The 21,397-nt window shown below is 44.6% G+C and overlaps 2 protein-coding genes across 3 annotated transcripts in view; one reads left to right on the plus strand and one right to left on the minus strand.

The window, feature by feature from the left end:
* Positions 1-21,397, minus strand: part of LOC111719283 (zinc finger protein 345) — a 369,988-nt gene that overhangs the window by 101,628 nt on the left and 246,963 nt on the right. The gene's annotated exons all lie outside the window — the stretch shown is intronic.
* Positions 1,887-16,562, plus strand: LOC105749450 (zinc finger protein OZF-like). 2 transcript variants are annotated; one of them, XM_031959228.1, is made up of 4 exons: positions 1,887-2,134; positions 5,308-5,434; positions 5,821-5,916; positions 11,487-16,562. In XM_031959228.1, the coding sequence occupies exons 1-4, from the start codon at positions 2,015-2,017 to the stop codon at positions 12,788-12,790; spliced, it is 1,647 nt and encodes a 548-aa protein (XP_031815088.1). In that variant the 5' UTR covers positions 1,887-2,014; the 3' UTR covers positions 12,791-16,562. The 2 variants fall into 2 exon arrangements, with proteins under 2 accessions (XP_031815088.1, XP_031815148.1); XM_031959288.1 differs by having other exon boundaries at positions 5,326-5,434.

Raw genomic sequence — 21,397 nt, forward strand, 5'->3', positions numbered from 1 at the left:
GCTTTTTATTTACAAAACATGCGTGGGTAATTTTTCAACGTTGACCCTTGCAAAATCTTCTGTCCCAACTTTTCCCCTCCTCCCATACATGGCAGGTACTCCAATACATATTATGTTAACTCCAATATATGTATATATATACACGCATATATATATAGTTACCTGTTTAGCAGATATTTTCAAAAAATTTGTTTTAGAAAAACTCAGCACCTTATCAAAGGCTGCCACATAAATATTCAAAGCTCAAGAAAAAGAAACAAGTATGATCAAAAAACTAAAAATTTAGAACCATACAATTCAAAGTGGTACTGAGCTTTTTAAAAAGTGAAACATGCAATTCTTCTAAACACATTTTCATATTCATCGCGCTGCACAAGAAAAATTAGATCAGAAGGTGAAAGCAAGCCAATGACAAAATGAAAATCTCATTCAGTCTCCTTAGTTCTCTCTCTGGATGCAGATGGCACTTTCCATCCCAAGACTATTGGAATTGCCTTGAATCATCTCATTGTTGACAAGAGCTCAAGTCCATTACATTTGAACATCATCTAATATTGTTGCTGCTTACAATGTTCTTAGTTCGACTCCCTTCTCTTGGCATCAGTTCATGCAAGTCTTTCCAGGACTTTCTGATATCATCCTGCTGATTGTTTCTTGTAGAACAATATTTCATTTCATTCATGTATCATAACTTACTCAACTATTCTGTGGATGGGCATCCACTCAGTTTCCAGTTCCTTTCCTCTACAAAAAGAGCTGCACATGTGGGTCCCTTACCCTCCTTTAAGATCTCTTTGGGAGACAGATTCACTAAAGACACTGCTAGACCAAGGGGTCTGCACAGTTTGATAGCCCTTTTGGGCATATTTCCAAATTGCAGAGCTTTTATTTCTTATTAGAAAATAATGAACTGTTTTTGTATCAGGCTTTCAAGCCAGACATAAATAAACTGAAGTGACTTCCAATGAATAGTTTCTGAAATTAGATTCACAACCCATTTGATATGAAAAAAATAGAATTAAAACTACAGATATTAAAAAATGACAGCCATATACATTTTTGGCTAAAAATTATTTCCATGTCTTAGCAAGAGAGCTTGGGAAATCATCTTACACTTTTTCACCACATATTTGTGTATTTTAATTTTTTCTTATTTTAAATCAAAATGTAGAAAGAAATATTTTGTGGAGCCAGATTTAAGATTATATTTTCCTGATGTAAACTTTCAGATAAAATGCAGTGTTGAAATTATATGATTTTTATGTCAGCATTAAACATCTTTTTAATTGTAACTTATTTCAATAAAATTGTTATTATACTGAGAATTTGAAAATAAATTTAATGTGAAGTCTCGCAAATAATAGCATATTGCTTCTTGTTGAATTAACTTTTTATAATTCCTACAGAATGTTCCATATAAAATATTTGCAATTATTGTATAATTTTATATTTAGTTTTTCTAATTAGTGGTAGAATAAAAATATGTTTATAACAATTACATAATGTATATTTTAATTTGGAACTTTTTGATGCAAAAGTTGTAATTGACGTTATAATAAGTATTTAATAAATCCAGAAGAATTTTGTGAGCGCATATGTTAAATGACTTTGGGAGTTTGAGAAGGGGGGCAGGTCTGCGGCAAGTCCCGGGGTGGCTCATTCGCTCCCTTGGCAGCGCAAGAAGAGGCGGGAAGCGAGGGGAAGGGGGGAAGCTCTAGCAGCCGCCCGGAAAGGAGAGTTCGGGGCCTTTTCAGCCCTCAAGCGGCTGCCGGTGGCAGGGATTCCTTGAACTACCATTCCCAGAAGGCCTTGCCCTCGATCCGGTTCCGTAACGTCCGCTTCCGTCCATTCGCTCCCCCCCCCCATCCCCACCCCCCCGGAAGTGGAGTTTTGTTACACAGCTTCGGGAGTCCCAAGAAAACGGAGACGAGACCGAGAGTTCGGGGCCCGGGCGCCTGGCCACGCCCCTCACGAATGCCCTGTGTGCGCACGCGCAAGACCTCTCGTCCCTTTCATGGGCCCCGCGACCGCCTCCTCCAGGCTGCCCTCCGGGATGCCCACTCCCTTTCTGGCCCCTGCTCGGGCCGCATCCCTGGAAGAGGATCCTCAGGGTGCAAGCGCGGCCGCCTCTCTGGTGGGTCCGGAATCCGGGGCTTGGAAGGGTGGAGGGAGGAACACGTAGACTGGGAAACTGAGGCACGGGATGGGAAGCTTCCCGAGCTTGTGGAAGGTTCCTGGCTGGAGGCTCGTCCCCGTGTGACAGGTGGGGAAACCGAGGCAGCCACCCGCCCGAGCAGAGGGGAGAACCTGAAATCCAGGCTGGGCAAGGGAGCGCGTGCCCTGGAGGGGCTCTGGGCGGATATGGGGTGGGGCAGAACCCTAATGTGGCTAGTGGGGGCGGGACGTTGACTGGGGGGCAGGGGAAAGGAAGGGTCCGGCGGGGAAGAGCTCCACGTCTGCCTGGAGTGGGGGCGGGGCGGCTGAAGATGGGAATGGGGGGAGGAGGCGGGGAAAAGCCCAAGTCTGGCTCCCATGGGGGCGGGTGCAGGGTCCAGAATTGGTGCCAGGGGGCAAGGCGACCCCAGCCTTGTACCCTCCCCGGCTTTAGCAGACACTAGTCTGGACCGGGGAGCCCCCAATGCCGGTGGCTCTGGTTGGCATTTCTGTCTGGGTGTGAGGCCCAGCGTGTGCAGAGGAGGCCTTGAACCGGCTGCCTGGCTCTGGCGGGGGGGGGGGCAGGAAGCTTGGAGGCAGGAGGTGGGGTTGGAGAAGGGACCGAGCCACCTGACTTCCACTTTGTTCTGCTTGCCCTTCCCCCATCACTTCAGGATTCCTAAAGACTTTGAATAGTCCAGAAAGGCCCCCTTTTAAGTCTGCAGTGGGAGCCTAACCAATGTTGATTTGTTAGCTGACCAAGAAGATACCGTTTCCATCCGTTCAGTGAAGCCTGTTCTTTCTTTTGTGGTAACTTTTATAAAAAACCTCGTTTTCTGCCTCCCAGCCGCATCTTGCCCCAAACTGCTTTTTTGGTAGCTTGGGAGGAGACTGGCATTCATTGGGAGGCATCGGTGCCCATCCCTGACTGGCTGGCACACTGATGGGAATAAGTTGCAGCACCAGAAGCATGACTGTTCAGAATTCAGAGTCAAGTCAAGAAGCTTTGATTAAATACTGACTGTATGCCCACACATGGTAGTGAATACTGGATGGCTAAAGAAAGGCAGGAGACAGTCCCTGCTCTCAAGGAACTTCCAATAGAATGGGTGAGAGGACAGGCTAAACAACTGTGCACAATTAAGGAAGACACTGTAATTAAGAGGTGTTGGCAAAAGCTCCCTGTAGGAGTTGGAGGCGGCTTAAAGGAAGCCAGGGAGGTGAGGAGGCAGAGCAGAGAAGATAGAGCCTTTCAGGCCTGGGGGACAGTCAGAGAGAATTCCCGGAGCTGAGAGATGGACATAGCCCGGAGACCAGTAACACTGGATAGAAAAAGATGTTCAGGGAATCAGATGTAAGATTAGAGATGTTGGGGTGGGGAGGACAAGATTATGGAAGTCTTTGAATGCCTAACAGAATTTTGTATTTGTTCCTGAAGGCAATAGGGAGTCACTGGAGGAGGGGAAGTGATGACCAGCACTTTAGAAACACCACTTTGAAGATTGAATGGAGGTTAGATTGAAGAAGGGAGATCTTGAGACAAGCAGGTGCCCTCAGTAGTTATTGCCATAGTCTAGGCATGAGATGATGAAAGTCAGCATCAGAGGAGAGAAGGGAGTGGGGTGGGGAGATGTTGCAGAGGTGAAATGGACCAGAGGTGCTGCAGAAGTGACATCGACTAAAGGTGTTGCAGAGGTGACATTGACTAGAAATGTTGCAAAGGTGAAATGGACCAGAGGTGCTGCAGAAGTGACATCGACTAAAGGTGTTGCAGAGGTGACATTGACTAGAAATGTTGCAGAGGTGAAATGGACCAGAGGTGCTGCAGAAGTGACATCGACTAAAGGTGTTGCAGAGGTGACATTGACTAGAAATGTTGCAAAGGTGAAATAGATCAGAGGTGCTGCAGAAGTGACATTGACTAAAGGTGTTGCAGAGGTGACATTGACTAGAAATGTTGCAAAGGTGAAATGGATCAGAGGTGCTGCAGAAGTGACATTGACTAAAGGTGTTGCAGAGGTGACATTGACTAAAGGTGTTGCAGAGGTGACATTGACTAGAAATGTTGCAAAGGTGAAATGGATCAGAGGTGCTGCAGAAGTGACATTGACTAAAGGTGTTGCAAAGGTGCTGAAGAGGTGCCATTGACTAGAGATAATACAGAGGTGAAATGGACCAGAGGTGCTGCAGAGGCTCAGGGGACAGGCCTTTTCCCCACACTGGATGTGGAGAATGGGAATCGGGGTTGGGGTGAGAGAGTGAGGAAGTAGGATGACTCAGAGGTTTGGGAGCTTGGGGGTTTGGGGAGATGCCGGTGTCCTTCATAGAGATGAGGAAGGTAAGTGGGGGGAGATTCAAGTCGGTCAAAAAACATTTAAGCAGCACCTACCGTGTGCTGGGTACTGTGCCAAGCCCTTTATAACCCTGGGGCTATAAAGAAAAGCAGGAGATGGTCTTTGCCACCAAGAGCTCACAGTCTGTTGAGGGGAAATAGTGAATTCAGTTTTGGTGTGTTGAGTTCAAGATGTCTTCGAGGACATTCGCTTTGAGATGTCTAACAGTTGGAGGGGTGAATCTAGGAGAAAGGTAAGGGCTGGGTAAGTCAATCTGAGAGTTATCTGTGATGATAAACCCAGGGGAGCTGGTGAGATCAGTCAGCACACTAGAGAGAGAAGACAAAAGGGGCCAAGATAGACACTAGACAGTGCTCAGTTAATTGGGTGTAACCCTCATAAAGATGCAGACAGAGTGATCAGTCAGACAAGTAGGAAGATAACCAGGAGGGGCAGCGTGAGGAAAATTAGGGATAAGAGATAATCCAGTCTTTGAGGGTGATGGAGCATGTCAAAGACAATCCTAGGAGACCAGGCTATTCTCACATAGCTCATTGTGCCCTTCCACTGCCTGAGCTGTCCTTCTGGCTTTCTCTTCTTCTTTTTTGGGGGGGCTGAGGCAATTGGGATTAAGTGACTTGTCCAGGGTCACGTAGCTAGGAGGTGTTAAGTGTCTGAGGCCAGATTTAAACTCAAGCCCTCCTGACTTCAGGGTGGTACTCTTCCCACTGCACCACCCAGCTGCCCCCAACTTCTCCTTCTTCCCAGGGCACTAGAAATTGTGGTCCCTGGATGAGCCCAAGTATCTTTGATCTTTCAGGAGTCCGTGTCGTTCCAGGACGTGGCCGTGGACTTCACGTGGGAGGAGTGGCGGTGCTTGGGCCCTTCCCAGAAGGAGCTGTACCGGGAGGTGATGCTGGAGAACTACCAGAACCTGGTCTGCCTGGGTGAGGAGGCTCCCCTAGGGAGGGACTCATGTGTTAAGCAGGTCTTGAGTGGCCTGTGGAGGTGAGAGATCCTTGGGACCTGAATCGGGACCCTTGTGTTTCTTGGCCCCGGATGTACCTGGAGCCTGGCAGCTTGGGCTTGTCACCCTATAGTTGTGTCTTCTCCACTCTCTGCTCCCTCAGGTCCAAGAACTGCCCTTCTCGGCAGGAAGCCATGTTTTCTCTCACCTCTTCTCCATTTTGGAAGATTGTCATTTAGTGGTCTTTTCTCCTGCCCTAGGGGGTCTTCCTGGTGGGCCCACTTACTCTCTCAGAGACAGGAGCTGGGATTGACCCTTAGGTGGGCAGCTTTCTGTCCTGAGTCTTTCTCCGTGTTCATTGGGCAGGACTGGCTGCTTCCACACCAGAAATGATTGTCCAGCTAGAGCGAGGTGAGGCGCCGTGGCGACCTGAGGGAAGAGGTTCTGGAATCCACCCTCCAGGTGAGTGATTTGGCCAGGCTGGGGGAGGGGAGAAGGGTGTGCACATCTCCTCAGGCTTAAGGAAAGGGGTGCCCCAGGGTGAGGGGGGTACATATTCTCTTTCCCACCTCCCCTTGCCATTTTGGGGATAATCAGCCACTCATCCTGGATGTTGGCTTCCATGCTGTATTCAGTGTTTTTCCTAGTGTGATGCAGCCATTACAAACTCTTTGACAGGTGGGTCTTTATTGCATCCCGTACTTGGCCAGGACTGGGAATACAGAGAGCAAATGTTTATTAAGCACCTACTGCGGGCCAGGTACTTTGCTAAACACTGGATATCCAAGAAGAGGGAAAATACAGTCCCTGCCTCCAAGGATGCTGCCAGGAGCACTTAGCTTTTCAGCAGAAAAATCCCCTTTCCTGCCTGATCTTAAACCTTAGCTCCCACCTAAGTGAGGTCAGAGGCTCCATTGAAGTCTCTGTTTGTTGCATCCGAATCGACTGTTTTACCCTCTTGTCTGTGGAGCACTTAGAATGACACGGCTCCACAAACACAGACTCAGAGCAGCCCTTCCTGGGCCTTGATTCCAGGTTGTCAGGGAAGTCGGAAAGGGTTTTTCCGGTCAGTCCTATGGCAGAATTATGTCATTATTTGGCAAGGACGGGATTGTTTAAGGAATAGGTTGAGATTTATTAGTGTCGGGAACCCTCCTAACTCCTCGAGTTGGCATAATTTAGACACGAGCAGAGAATTGAGAGAAGGGTGACCCGGTCAGTCCGTGAGCACTGATGTGCACGCAGCAAGTGGAGGGGCAGCAGACCCTTCCCCTCCTGCGGGGGGACCCTCATCCACGGCGGCCTTCCTCACCTGGTGCCCAGCTTCGTGGTGACCCACATAACCTTGTTCTCAGAGGGGCCCTGAACCCTTCGAGCGATCCCTGACTTTCCCACCAACATTGGGCTCCTTGTTTTAGTGCCTTGTGGTCCGGCCAGTGGCTCTTCCTTACTGCCTGGTCAAGTATGAAATCATCGGTTTGGCTCCCAAAGGCCCTTCCTGCATTTTCAGCCCTGGCTCTGACTCCACTGTGACCCACCTGCCGCCCCCCCCCCCCCCCCCCCCCCCCCCATGCTTGGAATGCTCCCCCTCACATCCTTCAGCACTTAGCATCCCTCGCTCAGTCTTCTCAGCTGTAAAATGGGGCCAATAACACTGACCCAGCAGAGTTGGGAAGATGAGATGTTTGTGTCATTGAGCCCACTACTGGCACCCAGTAGGCCCTTAATAAGCACTTGGTCCTTCCCCTTTCCTCCGTGCTCTGTGTCGGTCTTTTACCTCCTCAGGCCTCGGTGAGCATCTGTTAAGGTCCTCCCAGGTGTCCAGCCCCGTGCTGAGTGCGGGAGGTACCCACGTGTCTGCACATCCGGGGTCTGGACGGGGGATGGTTGGGAGCATCAGAGAGAAGGGGCACAGGCTCCCAGGAGGGCATCCCACCGAATGGGAGCCTTGGGGGGCTAGGAGATGGTGACAGGGGAGAATGCTCCAGGCCTGGGGAATGGCTGGGCTGACACCGAACACCGGGGAGCCAGAGGCTGGGAATGGTAGGTGGGCCTGGGAGGGGGCGAGGGAGAGAAGGCTGGAGGGTCCAGGTTCCTGAAGCACTTTGTATTTTGTCCCGGAGGAAGGAGCAGCCACTGGAGGTTAGGGAGGAGGCTGATTCTGCATTTTAGGGAAATCCCTTTGGTGGCTGAATGTAAGAAAGACTGGAGGGGGAGACACTGAGGCAGGGAGACCCCACCTCAGCCCCCAGGGGCTCTGGCTGGAGGTAGTCCGAGGAGGGGAGGGGATTAGATAGGAAATGAGGGGGACATCTGAGTTGTGAAGCCCCGGGGCCCCAGAAGGTGAGTCTGACATTATAAGGTGGTTGGGGAGAGCGGAGGGTTCGTTGTGAAATGTCTCTTGTAAAAGGTTCCATGTTTCCTGCTACTTTTTAAAAATTCATACTTTTTTTTTTAAACAAGCATTTTTTTTCTCTTCCCATTAGGAAAAAAAAACAAACTCCACTAGTAAGTATTGTCAAGCCAGCCCCATTCCCTGATGACCGTGTCAGAAAACGGACTTGTTCCTTCCTCCTGCCTTTGGGGGATGGTTGTCCTTGGTTCATGAATTTATGAGCCTCATGAAGCCATGGCTTGGACATTAGGCAGTGTCGGGTTCTCAGCAGCTGGTCCACGATCGTTAAGGTCCCCAGTTTCCCTCCCGCCTCTCTTCCTCCTTCATTGGCATCTTCTCATTCTTTGACCATTGATCCCAGAATGGCCCCAGCATGGAGGAGGGTTCTCCTTCCTCTGGAGCCCACCCCGCTGCTTTTCCTGTCTGTGTTCCCTCTGCAGCCCATCAGGGATGGTTGGTTAGGGTCCAAGGGGAGCTGTTCTGTCCTTGGGGGAAATGGCTCCTCAGGTTGATCCTTAACAGGACTTTTCCCTCGTCCCATTTCCATTTTGTCTGTCAGTGCTCTGGGGAAGACTTGGCCTGGTTGTATGGCCACGCTTTCTTGGCTCTGGTTTTGGTGGGAGATTGGGCTTGTGAGGAAGACCGAGCATCTGGCCCTGAATCTCCTGAGAAGCAGTTGAACAAGGGTGGGTAGTGAACCAGCCTCGAAGGAAGAGGGGGACAGAAGGCCAGTCTGGAGAGGCAGCGAGGATGCAGGAGAATGCTTTCTCTTACTCTTCCTGGCCCATGAGCACATGAGAAAGAGAACAGATGGTTCTGCAGACAGATGTTGTCTTCTGGGAGAAAGAACCTGGAATGATTTATCACATGGCTAGTAATAATTTGTGAGGTTTTTTTCCTCAATGGCCTGGTTTTATTTGCTTTCAGCATTTGTCCTTTGAAAAAGATTTCATTTTCTTAGAAGTTTGCATCAATTTACTGTGGTGTTCTCTTTTTTTTATAATATAATGGTTCTCTCTGGGGGCAGGTTTCTTGGGGAGGTTTTCTGGAGGCAGCCTTAGTTTCAGTTCAGAGTAATAATCACCTCAAACGCAGCCAGCTGATAAAATCCAAACGTTTATTTTCTTCCTATTTCAAGAGCTCTTGCAGCTTGTCCTTTGTTTCTGCCTCTGCCTCAACTCCGACTCGTGGCTTTCAGTCTTCGGAAGTGACTTCTGGCTCTAGCTCAACTCCTACTCATGGCTTCTTCTGAACTGACCCTGACTGGCTCACTGAAGCTCTTTTTATGCTCAGTGTAAAAGGTTGACTCCTCCTCCAAGAGAGTGGGATTGTGGGTTTCTGACTTGTGAATCTCATACTGAATACTGACTTGTGAATCTCCCAAAAGTGGGAAGTCCAATGAGTATTTAAATACATGAATGAGCTAGAGGATTTGCTAAGTACCAGGCTAAATTAGGCAACTGACATCACTTTGTAAGGAGTCTAACAATTTACTATAGCTCTTAAATGTTAGCTTTTAGCAGAAATATTTTAAAAATAAGATTTTGTTGATATATTTTATTTTTTCCCATCACCTACATTTCTTGCTGCTTCCCTTACCTCATCTCTTTATAGAGAATCATGTCATTAAAAATGAAGGGAAAAAAGAAAGAGAAAAAACTTTTGCAAAATGAATCTCCATATTGAAACGCCTGATGGTATCTGCAGTATAAGCAGAGGCTGGATGAACACTTGGTGGGCATGTTATAGGAGAGATTGAATCCTTTTGCTTATGGATTAGCTTGGCTGGCTGTTCAAAGTCCCCCTAACTTAAATTCCGTCATTAGATACCTACTTATGCAGTTGAACTGGGACAGGTGTCTTCCCAGATCCCTTCTGGGGTCAACCCTGTTATTACCATTTTTCCACATCCAATTTGGGAGTTTTGTGGAGATTGGTCTTTATATTCACACTGTGCTTGTTGTGTATTTTGGCTTTTTGGTTCTACTTATTTCACTTCTAAGTCTTCCCTGACTCCTCTGTGGTCATTACTGACAGTAATCTTCCATTTTGCTCATGGACAACAAATATCTACTTTGTTCCCAGCTTTTCCCTGCCACAAGTCACTTCACCCTGTTTGCCTAGGTTTCCTTATCTGTATAATGAACTCGAGAAGGAAATGGCAAACCTTGTAGTATCTTTGCCAAGGAAACCCCTAGTGGGGTCACAGAGTGTCAGATATGACTGAACAACCACAGAATTAAATGTTGGGCAATAATATTCCATAGCATTCATATACCATAATTTATTCAACCATTCTCTAACTGATGGGCACCCACTTGATTTCCAGTTTCTTGTCACTACAAAAATGGCTGCCACAAACATTGTTGCACATGTGGGTCCCTTTCCCTCCTTTGAGATCTCTTTGGGAGATAAGCCCAGTAGTAACACTGCTGGATCAAAGGGTAGGCACAGTTTGATAACTTTTTGAGCATAGTTCCAAGTTGCCCTTCAGAATGATTGGATCCGTTCACAACTCCACCAACAATGTATCAGTGTCCCAGTTTTCCCACATTTCCCTCCATCATTCATCATTATCTTTTCCTGTCACCTTAGCCATTCTGACAGGTGTGTGGTGGTATCAGAGTTGTCGTAATTTGCATTTCTCTGATCAATAGTAATGTGGAGCACCTTTTCATGTGGCTACAAATAGTTTCAATTTCTTCATCTGAAAATTGTCTGTTCATATCCTTTGAATATGTATCAATTGGAGAATGGCTTGAACTATTATAAATTTGAGTTAGTTCTCTATCTATTTTAGAAATGAGGCCTTTATCAGATCCTTTGGCTGTAAAAATGTTTTCCCAGTTTATTGCATAAGCATTTTTCTTTTCAATAGTTATTCTATTCCTAATCACATGTAAAGACAATTTTAAACATTCACTTTTTAAATAAAACTTTGAGTTCCAAATTTTCTTCCTCCCTAAGATATTAAGCAGTTTAATAATAGGTTATATATCTGCAGTCATATAAAACATTCTTCATATTAGTGATGTTGTGAAAGAAGAAATAGGCCAAAAAAACCACAAAAAAACAAAGAAAGTGAAAATTGTATGCTTCAATCCGCATTCAAACCCCATCAGTTCTTTCTTTGATTGTGGATAGCATTTAATATCACAAGTCTTTGAAATTTTCTTAGATCATTGTATTGCTGAGAAGAACTAAGTTATAATAGCTGATCATACACAATGTTGCTATTGTATACAGGGTTCCATTAGTTCTGCTCACTTTACTCAGCATCAGCTCACGTAAGCCTTTCCAGGTTTTTTTGAAATCCACTGGCTCATCATTTCTTATAGCACAATAGTATTCCATTATATACATTCATCACAACTCGTTCAAGTGTTCCCCAAATGATGGGCATCCTTCCAATTTTTAATTCTTTGTCATTACAGAAAGAACCGTCAGCCAGCATTTATCAAATGCCTACAATGTTAATTGCTGGGAATACAAATAAAGGCAAAAAGCATGATCTCCATCTTTGAGCAACTCATGTTTTATATGTTAGAATTATTGTTCTTGATTGTTAAAGCAAGACAGTACTATGTGTGTAATAATAGGAAGAAGGGATATTTTATCTGCTTCCTATTTTTTTCAGATTGGGAAATTGGACCTGAAAACAAGGCATCAGTTATCAAAGTGGGCCTTTCTATGGAAGAACCATTCTCGGAAAGATTCACAAATAGTGGTATCTGTGTCTCCAACTTGGACCAAACCTGGATATATGCTACCAGGTTAGAGAGGCAGCAGAATGATGAAGATACATCCAGAGTGCTAAAAAATACCCAAAGGAAACCTCTTAATGAAGTGAGAAGCCATGACCATAGTCATTGTGCTAGAAGTGCTCATGTTGGACCAGTTCATTTTCCCCAACAAAAAATATCATTAGAAAATACTCTTTCTAAATGTGATACACATGGAAAGAACTTCAGACTATACTCGACCCTCAGAAACTGTAATAAAATCTGCTCAAAAATTTTCCCTAAGTATAATGAGAGTAGGAAGTCCGTCAGTTATAATTCCCATCTCATTGAAAACCATAAATTACATCCTGAAGAGAAACCTTATGAATGTCATGACTGTGGGAAGGCCTTCCGATGGAGCTCACACCTTGCTCAACATCAGATAACCCACACTGGAGAGAAACCCTATGAATGTAAGGAGTGTGGGAAGGCCTTTGGGTTGAGTACGGGGCTGACTCGACATCAGAGGATTCACACTGGAGAGAAGCCTTATGAATGCAATGAATGTGGGAAGGCCTTCCTTTTGAACACAAACTTTATAGTTCATCAGAGAATTCATAGTGGAGAAAAACCCTATGAATGTAATGAATGTGGGAAGGCCTTCAATAGGAGCACCCAACTTACTGTACACCAGAGAATTCACACTGGAGAGAAGCCATATGAGTGTCATGAGTGTGGGAAGGCCTTTCGACAGAACACAGTTCTTACTGAACATCAGAGGATTCACAGTGGAGAGAAACCCTATGAATGCAGTGAATGTGGGAAAGCCTTCCGACAGAGCTCACAGCTTACTCAACATCAGAGGATTCACACTGGAGAGAAGCCTTATGAATGTCACGAGTGTGGGAAGGCCTTCCTTCTGAGCACAACTTTTGCTGTCCACCAGAGAATTCACACTGGAGAAAAACCTTATGAATGTAATGAATGTGGGAAGGCTTTCAGCTGGAGCACAGAACTTGCTGAACATCAGAGGGTTCATACTGGTGAGAAACCTTATGAATGTAATGAATGTGGGAAGGCTTTTTGCCAAAGCTCACAATTGGCTCGTCATCAGGTAATCCACACTGGAGAGAAACCTTATGAATGTCATGAGTGTGGGAAGGCCTTCCTTCTGAGTACAACCTTTGCTATCCATCAGAAAATTCATAGTGGGGAATAATCTTGTGAATATAATAAATATAAGAACCTTCAATTTGAGCTGATTTTTCTCAATGTCAGATATGTTATTAACTGTTACATTAAAGTATCCACCGTAGAAAGTTTATTATAGATGAGCAATTATAAATTCCATACCCATTGCCTTCTCAACATCAGTTTGTCCTGACGAAAGAACATCTTCAGTTAGTGTAACAGAACCTACTCAACATCCTAGAATCACAAGTTGTGCATCAGATAGGGATGAAAGCTTTGTGAATGTATTAAAAAAAAAGAAAGATTTCAGCAAACGCCAATCTTTGACTGAAAGTTAGTGAATGCAGACTATAAGGAAACCCCATATTTGAAGGAAATCTCTTACTTTTACTGTTCTCCTAATCTCAAGTCCTTAGCCATCTCCCTCTTTTATTTGCTATATTTGTGGTAGCTGATTTCTACCATTGTAGTCTCAGTAAATTAGAAGTTTTTGCCAAATTGACTTCATTTCTCTCAAGTTATTTGAATCAGTCATTTTTCCTCCTTTCCAGTCCCAGACAAAAAGATATACTTGCTGTTTGCTAAATCAAATTCTTTTTCTTGATCATATCCTTATCAGATTATTCCAAGATTTTATTCCTGCAAGCATTCCTTTTTTGTGTGCACTTTTTACCAGCTGACACAGGTGGGGCCAGTACTAAGGAGGAAAAGCGCATTCCTGTTCTTCTACTGCAGTTAGACTTTTCCACCTCCCTTTCTTGGGGGAGAAGGGGAGACATCGAAAATTTATGTTTCTCCTTTTTCTTTTTTTGCATGTAAGTCTATCATCTGAACACTTAGCAACTGAGTTTCTATCTCAACTATTTTACATAATTAGCTTTCCTCCATCACATGCTGGAATTAATGAATAACATAATACTGCTTAGAAAAAATCATTAGGATAAATAGCAGAAGCAATAATAAGAATGATTTAGCTATCCCAAAGGGTACAATGCAAGGAGTAATGACTATGTAGTAAAATATAATCTTTTGAAGACTGAAAATGAGAGAAAAAGCACTATAGTAGCTACTACAAGGTCTCAAAATCAGGGAACAAAAGGAAAAGACTTCAGGAATGGCTTTTAAAAGGCAATTTTAAAAATAAGGGTGTAAATAGAATAGAAATTAGAACTCAAAGGTATAAAAGACTAACAAGGAATAAGTAACAAAATAAACGGATGTTTTCTTCAGAATTGGTGATTCTCTGAAAGAGAAACACAGATCTGGAAATCAAAAGTGCAACAATGAAGGATTTCAGAACAAAATTCTTCTTACAGAAGAATACCTGGTTTCAATACAAGCAATAGTAACTGACCTTAAAGAAAGGATGCCCCCAAATAATCTGAGAATTGTAAAATTTTCATTAAATTACAATGAAACAAACTCCCTGAAAACCATGCTTTAGTAAAACAAAAACTGCCCTCCTCGCTCACACACACACTGAAAATTGAGGGTAAAGGTGTGGATCACTAGAATCCATACATTGCCAAAAGATAACATTTGAATTTTAGTTCCCTCAGAAACTTGTAGATCTAACTTTGGAATTTCAATATTAAACAAAAATTCTTGCAAGCACCCAAGAGGAAACCTTTTGTATTTCCAAAGAAAAGCAAATTAAATTGTATAAGACCATTCCTTGTTCACAAGAAACAACTAAAGGAATATAATGCTCTAAAAAGCAAAGCAGATTAGTTTGCACACCAAAGTAACATGCAAAGTTGAGTTCATCCATCAATGGAAAAAAAGTCTAAGGAAAAGAGGGGAACTGGAATTTCCTTCTGGGGAAGTCAGGTGTGAGCAGAACATTTGACTTGTACACGTCTCAAACAAATTTAAACAAGGTAAATAAGTATGATAGATGATATGTCATAATGCATAGAGGGTTACCCTTGGACTTAGAAGAGGTGGGTTAGTCTTCTGACATTTTTTATATCATCTCAGGAAAGCTACTTGTTGTCTGAGTGTCCCTTTTAACTCTAATATTAAATTTTTCTGTAATTACTGTATAATTACTGTATATCTTTGGAGGGAGTTCTATACACTGATAAAATTACAGGTTCAGGTAAAACTTTCATATAACAACAAAACACTAAAGTAAAAGCTTTGTGTCAATAGAGCTAGAAAAGATTGATTTTTAAAAATAATATTAGTTGCTTTTTTTTTTTCTTGGCCAGTGCCTTGTGGGACCACTGCAACCCACCTCACCACTTTTTGTGACAGTGATATCTGAATTTTTGCCTGTAGAAGTAAATCTAAGTGATGGATAGGCCTCTTCATAGGAATGGATATGTTTATTACTCTATCCTGGAACTAATCCTGGCCATGCTTCATTCTTTGAGAGATTCACTCCCTAAGGAGGAAAAAAAAATTTGAATTTTGTGTAATGTATTATAAATCTCTGCATGTTGAGTTTTCTTTGAAGAAATCCCTAACCACTTGTTAGCTCTTTGCTGGCTTGTTAACAATTCAATAGGTGTTTGTTTGTTTTCTGTTGTAACTTGCTAGAAGTTTTATTGGCTTTGAGTAGTTCCCTTTCTTACTTTCCCTATACACACATCAAAATGATAGAAGGTTGTTTTTGTTATTTTTTTATAGATATAATTAGGCTCAGGATGATTATTAATATCTGCTCTCTGGGGGCATGCTGTTCAGCCTGAGATAAGAGCTACCTCTCAAGATAGGTCTCCTTTTCTAAGGTAATTTTGAAAAGTTGCCAAAAGCAGGTCTCCTTTCTAGATAATGGCCGTCTGTGTCTAAAATTGCTGGGGATATTGACTGCATGCAAGAAGAGCTGAGTTGCCTTAAAGACCAGTTATTTCAGAAAAGACTAGCCATAGACTCAAGCACATGTATTATGGTCAATGAATGGTCTCAAATCGTGAGAAATGAAGCCTTTTCTTCATAAAGAAGAGTTAATCAGGCTGAAAATAAATACACTGTCCCTAAAGCTCACTTTGAATGACATGAAAGGCTGAACTGAGGAACCAGCATTGGAAGTAGGAGTGTTCCAGTGATCATTTTGGGACCTAGATGCCTGTGCTACATCCTTCAACAAATCCCACTTGAGTCCTTCTAGTTATGTGTGGTATTGGACTTTGCTTGTGTAGAGTTAATGGTGTAATGGGAATAACATATGGCTCATCCAATTAGAGAGATTTTGCTGCTAAATGTTGGGGAATGAATAAAGAGAATGATCACCCCAATCCTTTGAAATTATATCCCTACCCAACACCTTTTTTTCAGGTCTATTGGGAGAAAAGAACATTTGGGAGTGAATTTAGAAAAACAGGTTAGATAAAAGGGAAGGATTGAGAAGATGTAAAAATTGAACAGTAATTAAATGAATTCATACTCTGTCATTTTGAAAATTAAAAACAAGTTAAAGTATTCAATAAGCTTTACAACCCTATACATCTTTAAAATACTTATAGTTTGCAATATGTCCTCTTTTTACTGCTTTCTCTCATTTTACTCTTCGGCAGAGTCCATAACATTTTGACATATTTGCTAATTTTCCAGGAAACTACATTTGTATCACATTGGGTGTTGTGTTTTTTTGAAAAAGTCCATTTTCCCAAGCTTAATTTTGATTTTAGCCCATCGGATTTTAAAGAAATTTATTTTTATTTTGAATTTAAACCTCAAAATAGATATTTTCATATGCAAAGACCACAGAAAGGGGATTGTCCTCAAATTGTAGATCATTATTATGTACTGTTTGCTTTTTTGAGAATAAATTCAACCTTTAGCTTTCAAAACTGTCCTGCTGTTCGTCTGTCTTCTTGCTTTATATTCTCTGCATTTTAAAAAGTTGCTTCAATAGCCTTTTTAACTTTTTCTACCATATTTCTTCTTGCCTTCATCTACAGATGATTAAAGCATCATCCCCTAACCCTTTTCCAGGTTTATTACACTACCTATGACAGTAGGAAATGTCTAGCAGAGTACTTTAAGTTTTCTTTGAAGAAGTTCCTAATCACTTGTTAGCTTTTTACTGGCCTGTTAACAATTCAATAGGGCTGGACTGTGTCTTTTACTTGAAAAGGTACTGGAACTGTCTTCAAGACTCAGTTGGTGGTCATGTGGCTAACAGAGGGCTAAATCATTTTTCCAATAAACAGGACCTCAAACCTCTCTGACAAAAGTCATGCTCAAGAGATGGGCAACATCAGCTGCCTACAACGCCAACTGTCTACTTTGAGTATTTAAAACATCAAGAATATAGGTAAAAACCTGATGAATTAACAGCAGCGCCTGAATTGTGAGACTGTGGTGCAAATGATGACACTTTTGTTACATCAGAAGTCTAGATCATTAGTGGAATTGGGCAGAGGGCTTGTCTTAGTGCTACTGCTGACTTCCCACACTGTCATGTTTCTTGGGGACTGGGAGAGTATTACCTTGCCAAGAGTCCCTTTTGAGATGGAATAACAAATCTGTCCCTTTAGAAATCTACTGAGAGTTTCCCCTTTTACTGAGAAACTGTCTTGTAGTCTACTACTTGGTCTTGCCTCAAGTCTCTCTCCTAGTCCAGTTTTATCCCTTCAACTGCCAAAGTGCGTTTCCTAAAGTGTAGATGTGATTTTGGTTATTTCCTATTCAATTTTTGTTCTTCCAACATCCAGGATCAGACATTGATTTATAATTGCCACCATCCTATATTTCGTTATTTCCATTCTCATTTCTACATTATTTCCCTTCTCATATTCTATCATCCAATCTAGGAAAGGGTAACAGGAAAGGTCCTCTGCCATAATCAAGATCTAAAGGAAGTCAGATTCTGAGAGTAGGGGTGATTCCATAGTCAGGGAGGACAGTTTCAGGGTTCCCCCCATCACAACCAGCTGAGTTCCTTCTCTTCCATCCTCCTGGTAGAAGTGCCAGACCCCCTTACCCAAACTGACTACTCAGAGACATCTTCAGATACAAACAGGAAGCATTTATTTGGTCCTTGCAAGGAGAGGTCCAAACACATCAACTGAGCAGATCCAGAGCCTCTCAGCTCCCAACTCCTAGCATTGTGCCTGGCTGTGAGGCAGAAATAATAAACTGATTAAATAGCCAAAGACTTTGGTTCATTAGATGGATTGAAAAGGAAGTAACATCGACCAATGGACAGCAATGCTGTCTACTTCCTGTGGTTCACATAAACTTCCTGAAGTTTAGATCTAGGGTCTGACCAACTCCATCTCATAGACTTTTTGAGAAATCTTCACCTGGTCCCATTCATTATCTTTCATCTGCTTTGAACATATCCTTTATGTACCCAATGCAGGTAGAACTGGAACTACTTTTCCTAACTCTGATTTGCACAAGCAGCTTAGGTTTCTAGAATTCCTGTGACTACTTATCATCTCAGTTTAATACTATCTAAGCTACAGCTTGTGGACCCTTGTGTTTCTCTTTGTGATTATCAACTGATATCTAGTTAATTGACTCTTAGAAGTCATCTACTATAGTGATAGAGTTGATGCAAACATTCCCTCCAAACTGGAGATATAAGTACATAAAGTCCATAGGAAATCAGGCTTAATCTTAGAGCCTATAACCCTGAACTCCTCGATACAGAAAATGCATTTTTTTCCCCTCCTTTGGAGTTACATATCTTCAAATGGAACATTTTATATTTATGGTAACTCATTTCTCTTTTAAATAATTAACGGAAGTCAAATTTCTCTGTCTCTCACCCACCACCACTGAGAAAAAATGAAATGACATTTCCTCAGTAGTGGTATACAAAAATACATATGGATAAGGTTTAGATTTAGGGAACCAAAATGAGATTAGGGTTTCTGGCGGTCAGGGAGTTAAATGATAAGGTCTAGTGACAGGTTTGGGGTTCAAGGAATCAAATGGAGAGATTTGGCTCCCCTGCAACCCCTTGGGATTTGACACAAGGATAGGGAGTTTTGAGGACTCTCTTTTGGCGGCGCAGAAGTTCCCTGTAAAGAAGTTTACAGACCCAAAAACCTAGATTGATAAATGAGGTTTATTATGGGGATTGGAAGTAAGGTTCAAGTCTAGTTAGGGAAATAGGTGAGAGTAAAGAGAGGATAGCAGACTGGATTCGAACTCAGGACTTCTTGACTCCAAACCTTATCCATGTTTGGGGCGCCCCAAGGCCTTTCAGTCCAGGCAAAGATGGCACAGCTTGTCCCCATTTGACAGCTGAGGACACTGAGGCAGGGATATGGGCCAGCCCGTGCCCATGGGACTGGTCGCCATTTCTGCCTGGCTGTGCCTCTGGTCCTGGGTTCCAGGTTCAGCACAGCAGGAGGAGGAGGCCTTGGTTGCCTCCTCACCTCTGCCTGTGGGCAGGAAGCCGAATACCCTTGTGTGCCGGACTGGCACAGGAGTCGGTGACCTTCTGGGTGGGTAGTGATTTTCACAGTGGAGGAATGGGGCTGCCTGATCCCCCCTTAGAGGGAGCTATAATGGGAGTGATGTTGGAGACTTTGGGGACCCTGGTGGCCTAGTTGAGGACGCTGGCCTTGGATTAGTGATCAGCCCCTGAAGTGGACTCGAAGAAGCATCCCATGCCCCCCCCAGCTTGGCCATGGCCCCCAACCCTCAGAACTGCCCCTCCAGAGGCCGGGGCCCTGAGCCCCCTCTGTCTCCAATGCGCAGGACTGACCTGCGCCAGCTGCATGGAGGGAAGATGCCATGGAGGCCCCAGGGCCGAGGGCCCGGAAGCCACCCTCCAAGTGAGGATTCTCTGGTGTTAGTGTCCATGGGAGGGCCCTGCCTAAGCCAAGAAGGGAACCCTGGCTTGGGCCTGGGCCAGGCTCCTGCCTCCCCCATTATAGGAGCCACCTGCTAGTGGCCGCTGGGGATTTAATTGGGACCAACAGAACAGATCCCTTCCTGTGACAGGATGATAACGATACAAGGAGACTGAGAGGCAGGTGCATTCTCTGACCTTTGACATCTTCCCTCTTGCCTCCCAATTCACAAGCAACGCATTTAGGGTCTGCCTCAGGAAAGGCCACTTTGTAATTCCTTCAAGTGTGTTATGATCCACAGCTGTGGGGGCTTTGGAGAACCGACCCACCCCTCAATGGTGCAGTCTCCCTTAACCCTTTCCAAGCTTTCTGGGTTTCCACACTGAGGCCTGATTTTTAGCATCCCCCCTTCTCTAGGCATTAGGCAAAGAAGGAATGAGTGGATGAGGAAGGCTTTCTGAAGCGCTGCGGGCAGCATGGCGGGCTGTAACCCTTGTGCTTTGCAGTGCCTTCCAGTCTCAGATGTGGTCACATCCTGCTCTCCTCAGCCACTGTCCTGGTGCTTTACCCTTTTTCCAAGAGCTTTGTGACAAGTCTGTCCTCACTCGGTCCTGCCTTGGGATGAAGGGTCTGGGCTTTCCCAAGGAGCACTAAGACCTCACCATCCAAGCCCATTTGCTGCTCCTGAGCCACCAGTGGTCCCTCAGCTCTCTCCTTCCTAAGCCCCGTCAGCACCAGCTGTGTGGTCTCTGAGTATTGGTCTGGTGGCTGTTCTTTCTCCTCTGGTAGATGTTCTCATCACACTTGCTTTTTAGCAGGGGTCTCCACCGGCCTGCAGCCTCACAGCTCCTGTGCCTGTTGGAGGTTTCTGGCCCAAGGCTCCCTAGACAACTCAGACTCTGCCTGAGGTCTGCTCTTGTTCTCCCTGGCCATGTTTGCCCTATCGCCCATCCTTTCAGCCTGGTGGCTCTCCTGTCAGTCACCTCCCATTCTGGGACTTCATTCCCACCCAGTCCTCGTCTCCACTCCCAGCATCCCCTTCCTCTGTCAGTGGCCTCGGGGCTTGCCTCTAGTCTCCCTTAATTCTAGCTCCACTCCCATCCCTCTGCCAAAAAGGGTCCCCTAAATCATACCCCAGCCACGTCCACTGTTTCCTAATAGATTCCAGCACCTCCCTGTCGTTTCCAGGACCAAATAGCCGATTCTCAATGTGGCTCATAAAGCCTTCACCTGGTAGTCAGCCCCTCTCTCCACGTCTTCTAACTCTTGCCACTCCGTGGTGTACTCTGTGACACCAGCTTTCCTCCTCCTCCTCCTCCTCATTTTGGTGGCTTTGCCCTAGGGGTCCCCGAATAGCAGAAATGCCCCTCTGACTTCTGCTTCCTTCTGTTCCCCACCCTAGCAGCCATTGCAACAGTCCAGATGGACTGAAGGTCTGCTCCAGGCAGGGGTGGAAGAGAAGGGGTCGTCTTGGAGAGATGCTGCAGGGGGGAAATACAGGCACCGTGTTGGCCGGAGGAGCTGAGAGATGGCGAGGAATAAGTCTGAGACCAAGCTCACCAACCTCCAGAATGGCAGTGTCCTGGCAGTGTCCTTGACAACAGCATTGGGGAGAGTTAGGGGACAAGATCGAATTCTCCTGAATATGTAGAGTGCTAACGAGGTGCTGAGTTCAGGCTCCCAAAGAGGCCATTGCTGATGGAGACCTGGAGCTCAGGAAAGAGGAGAGGGCAGGCTTTATGGATCTCAGAGGTCCATGTCTGCAGAGGAAGGAGAGTAGGAGCCATGGGACTAAGACAGCATTGGGGGAAAGACCAGGACCGAGCCAGGCCCATGGCAAGGGACCAGTCGGGTGGACAGGACAAGGATGAGGA

The sequence above is a fragment of the Sarcophilus harrisii genome, chromosome 1 (genome assembly GCF_902635505.1).
Source record: "Sarcophilus harrisii chromosome 1, mSarHar1.11, whole genome shotgun sequence".
Classification (NCBI taxonomy): Eukaryota; Metazoa; Chordata; class Mammalia; order Dasyuromorphia; family Dasyuridae; genus Sarcophilus; species Sarcophilus harrisii.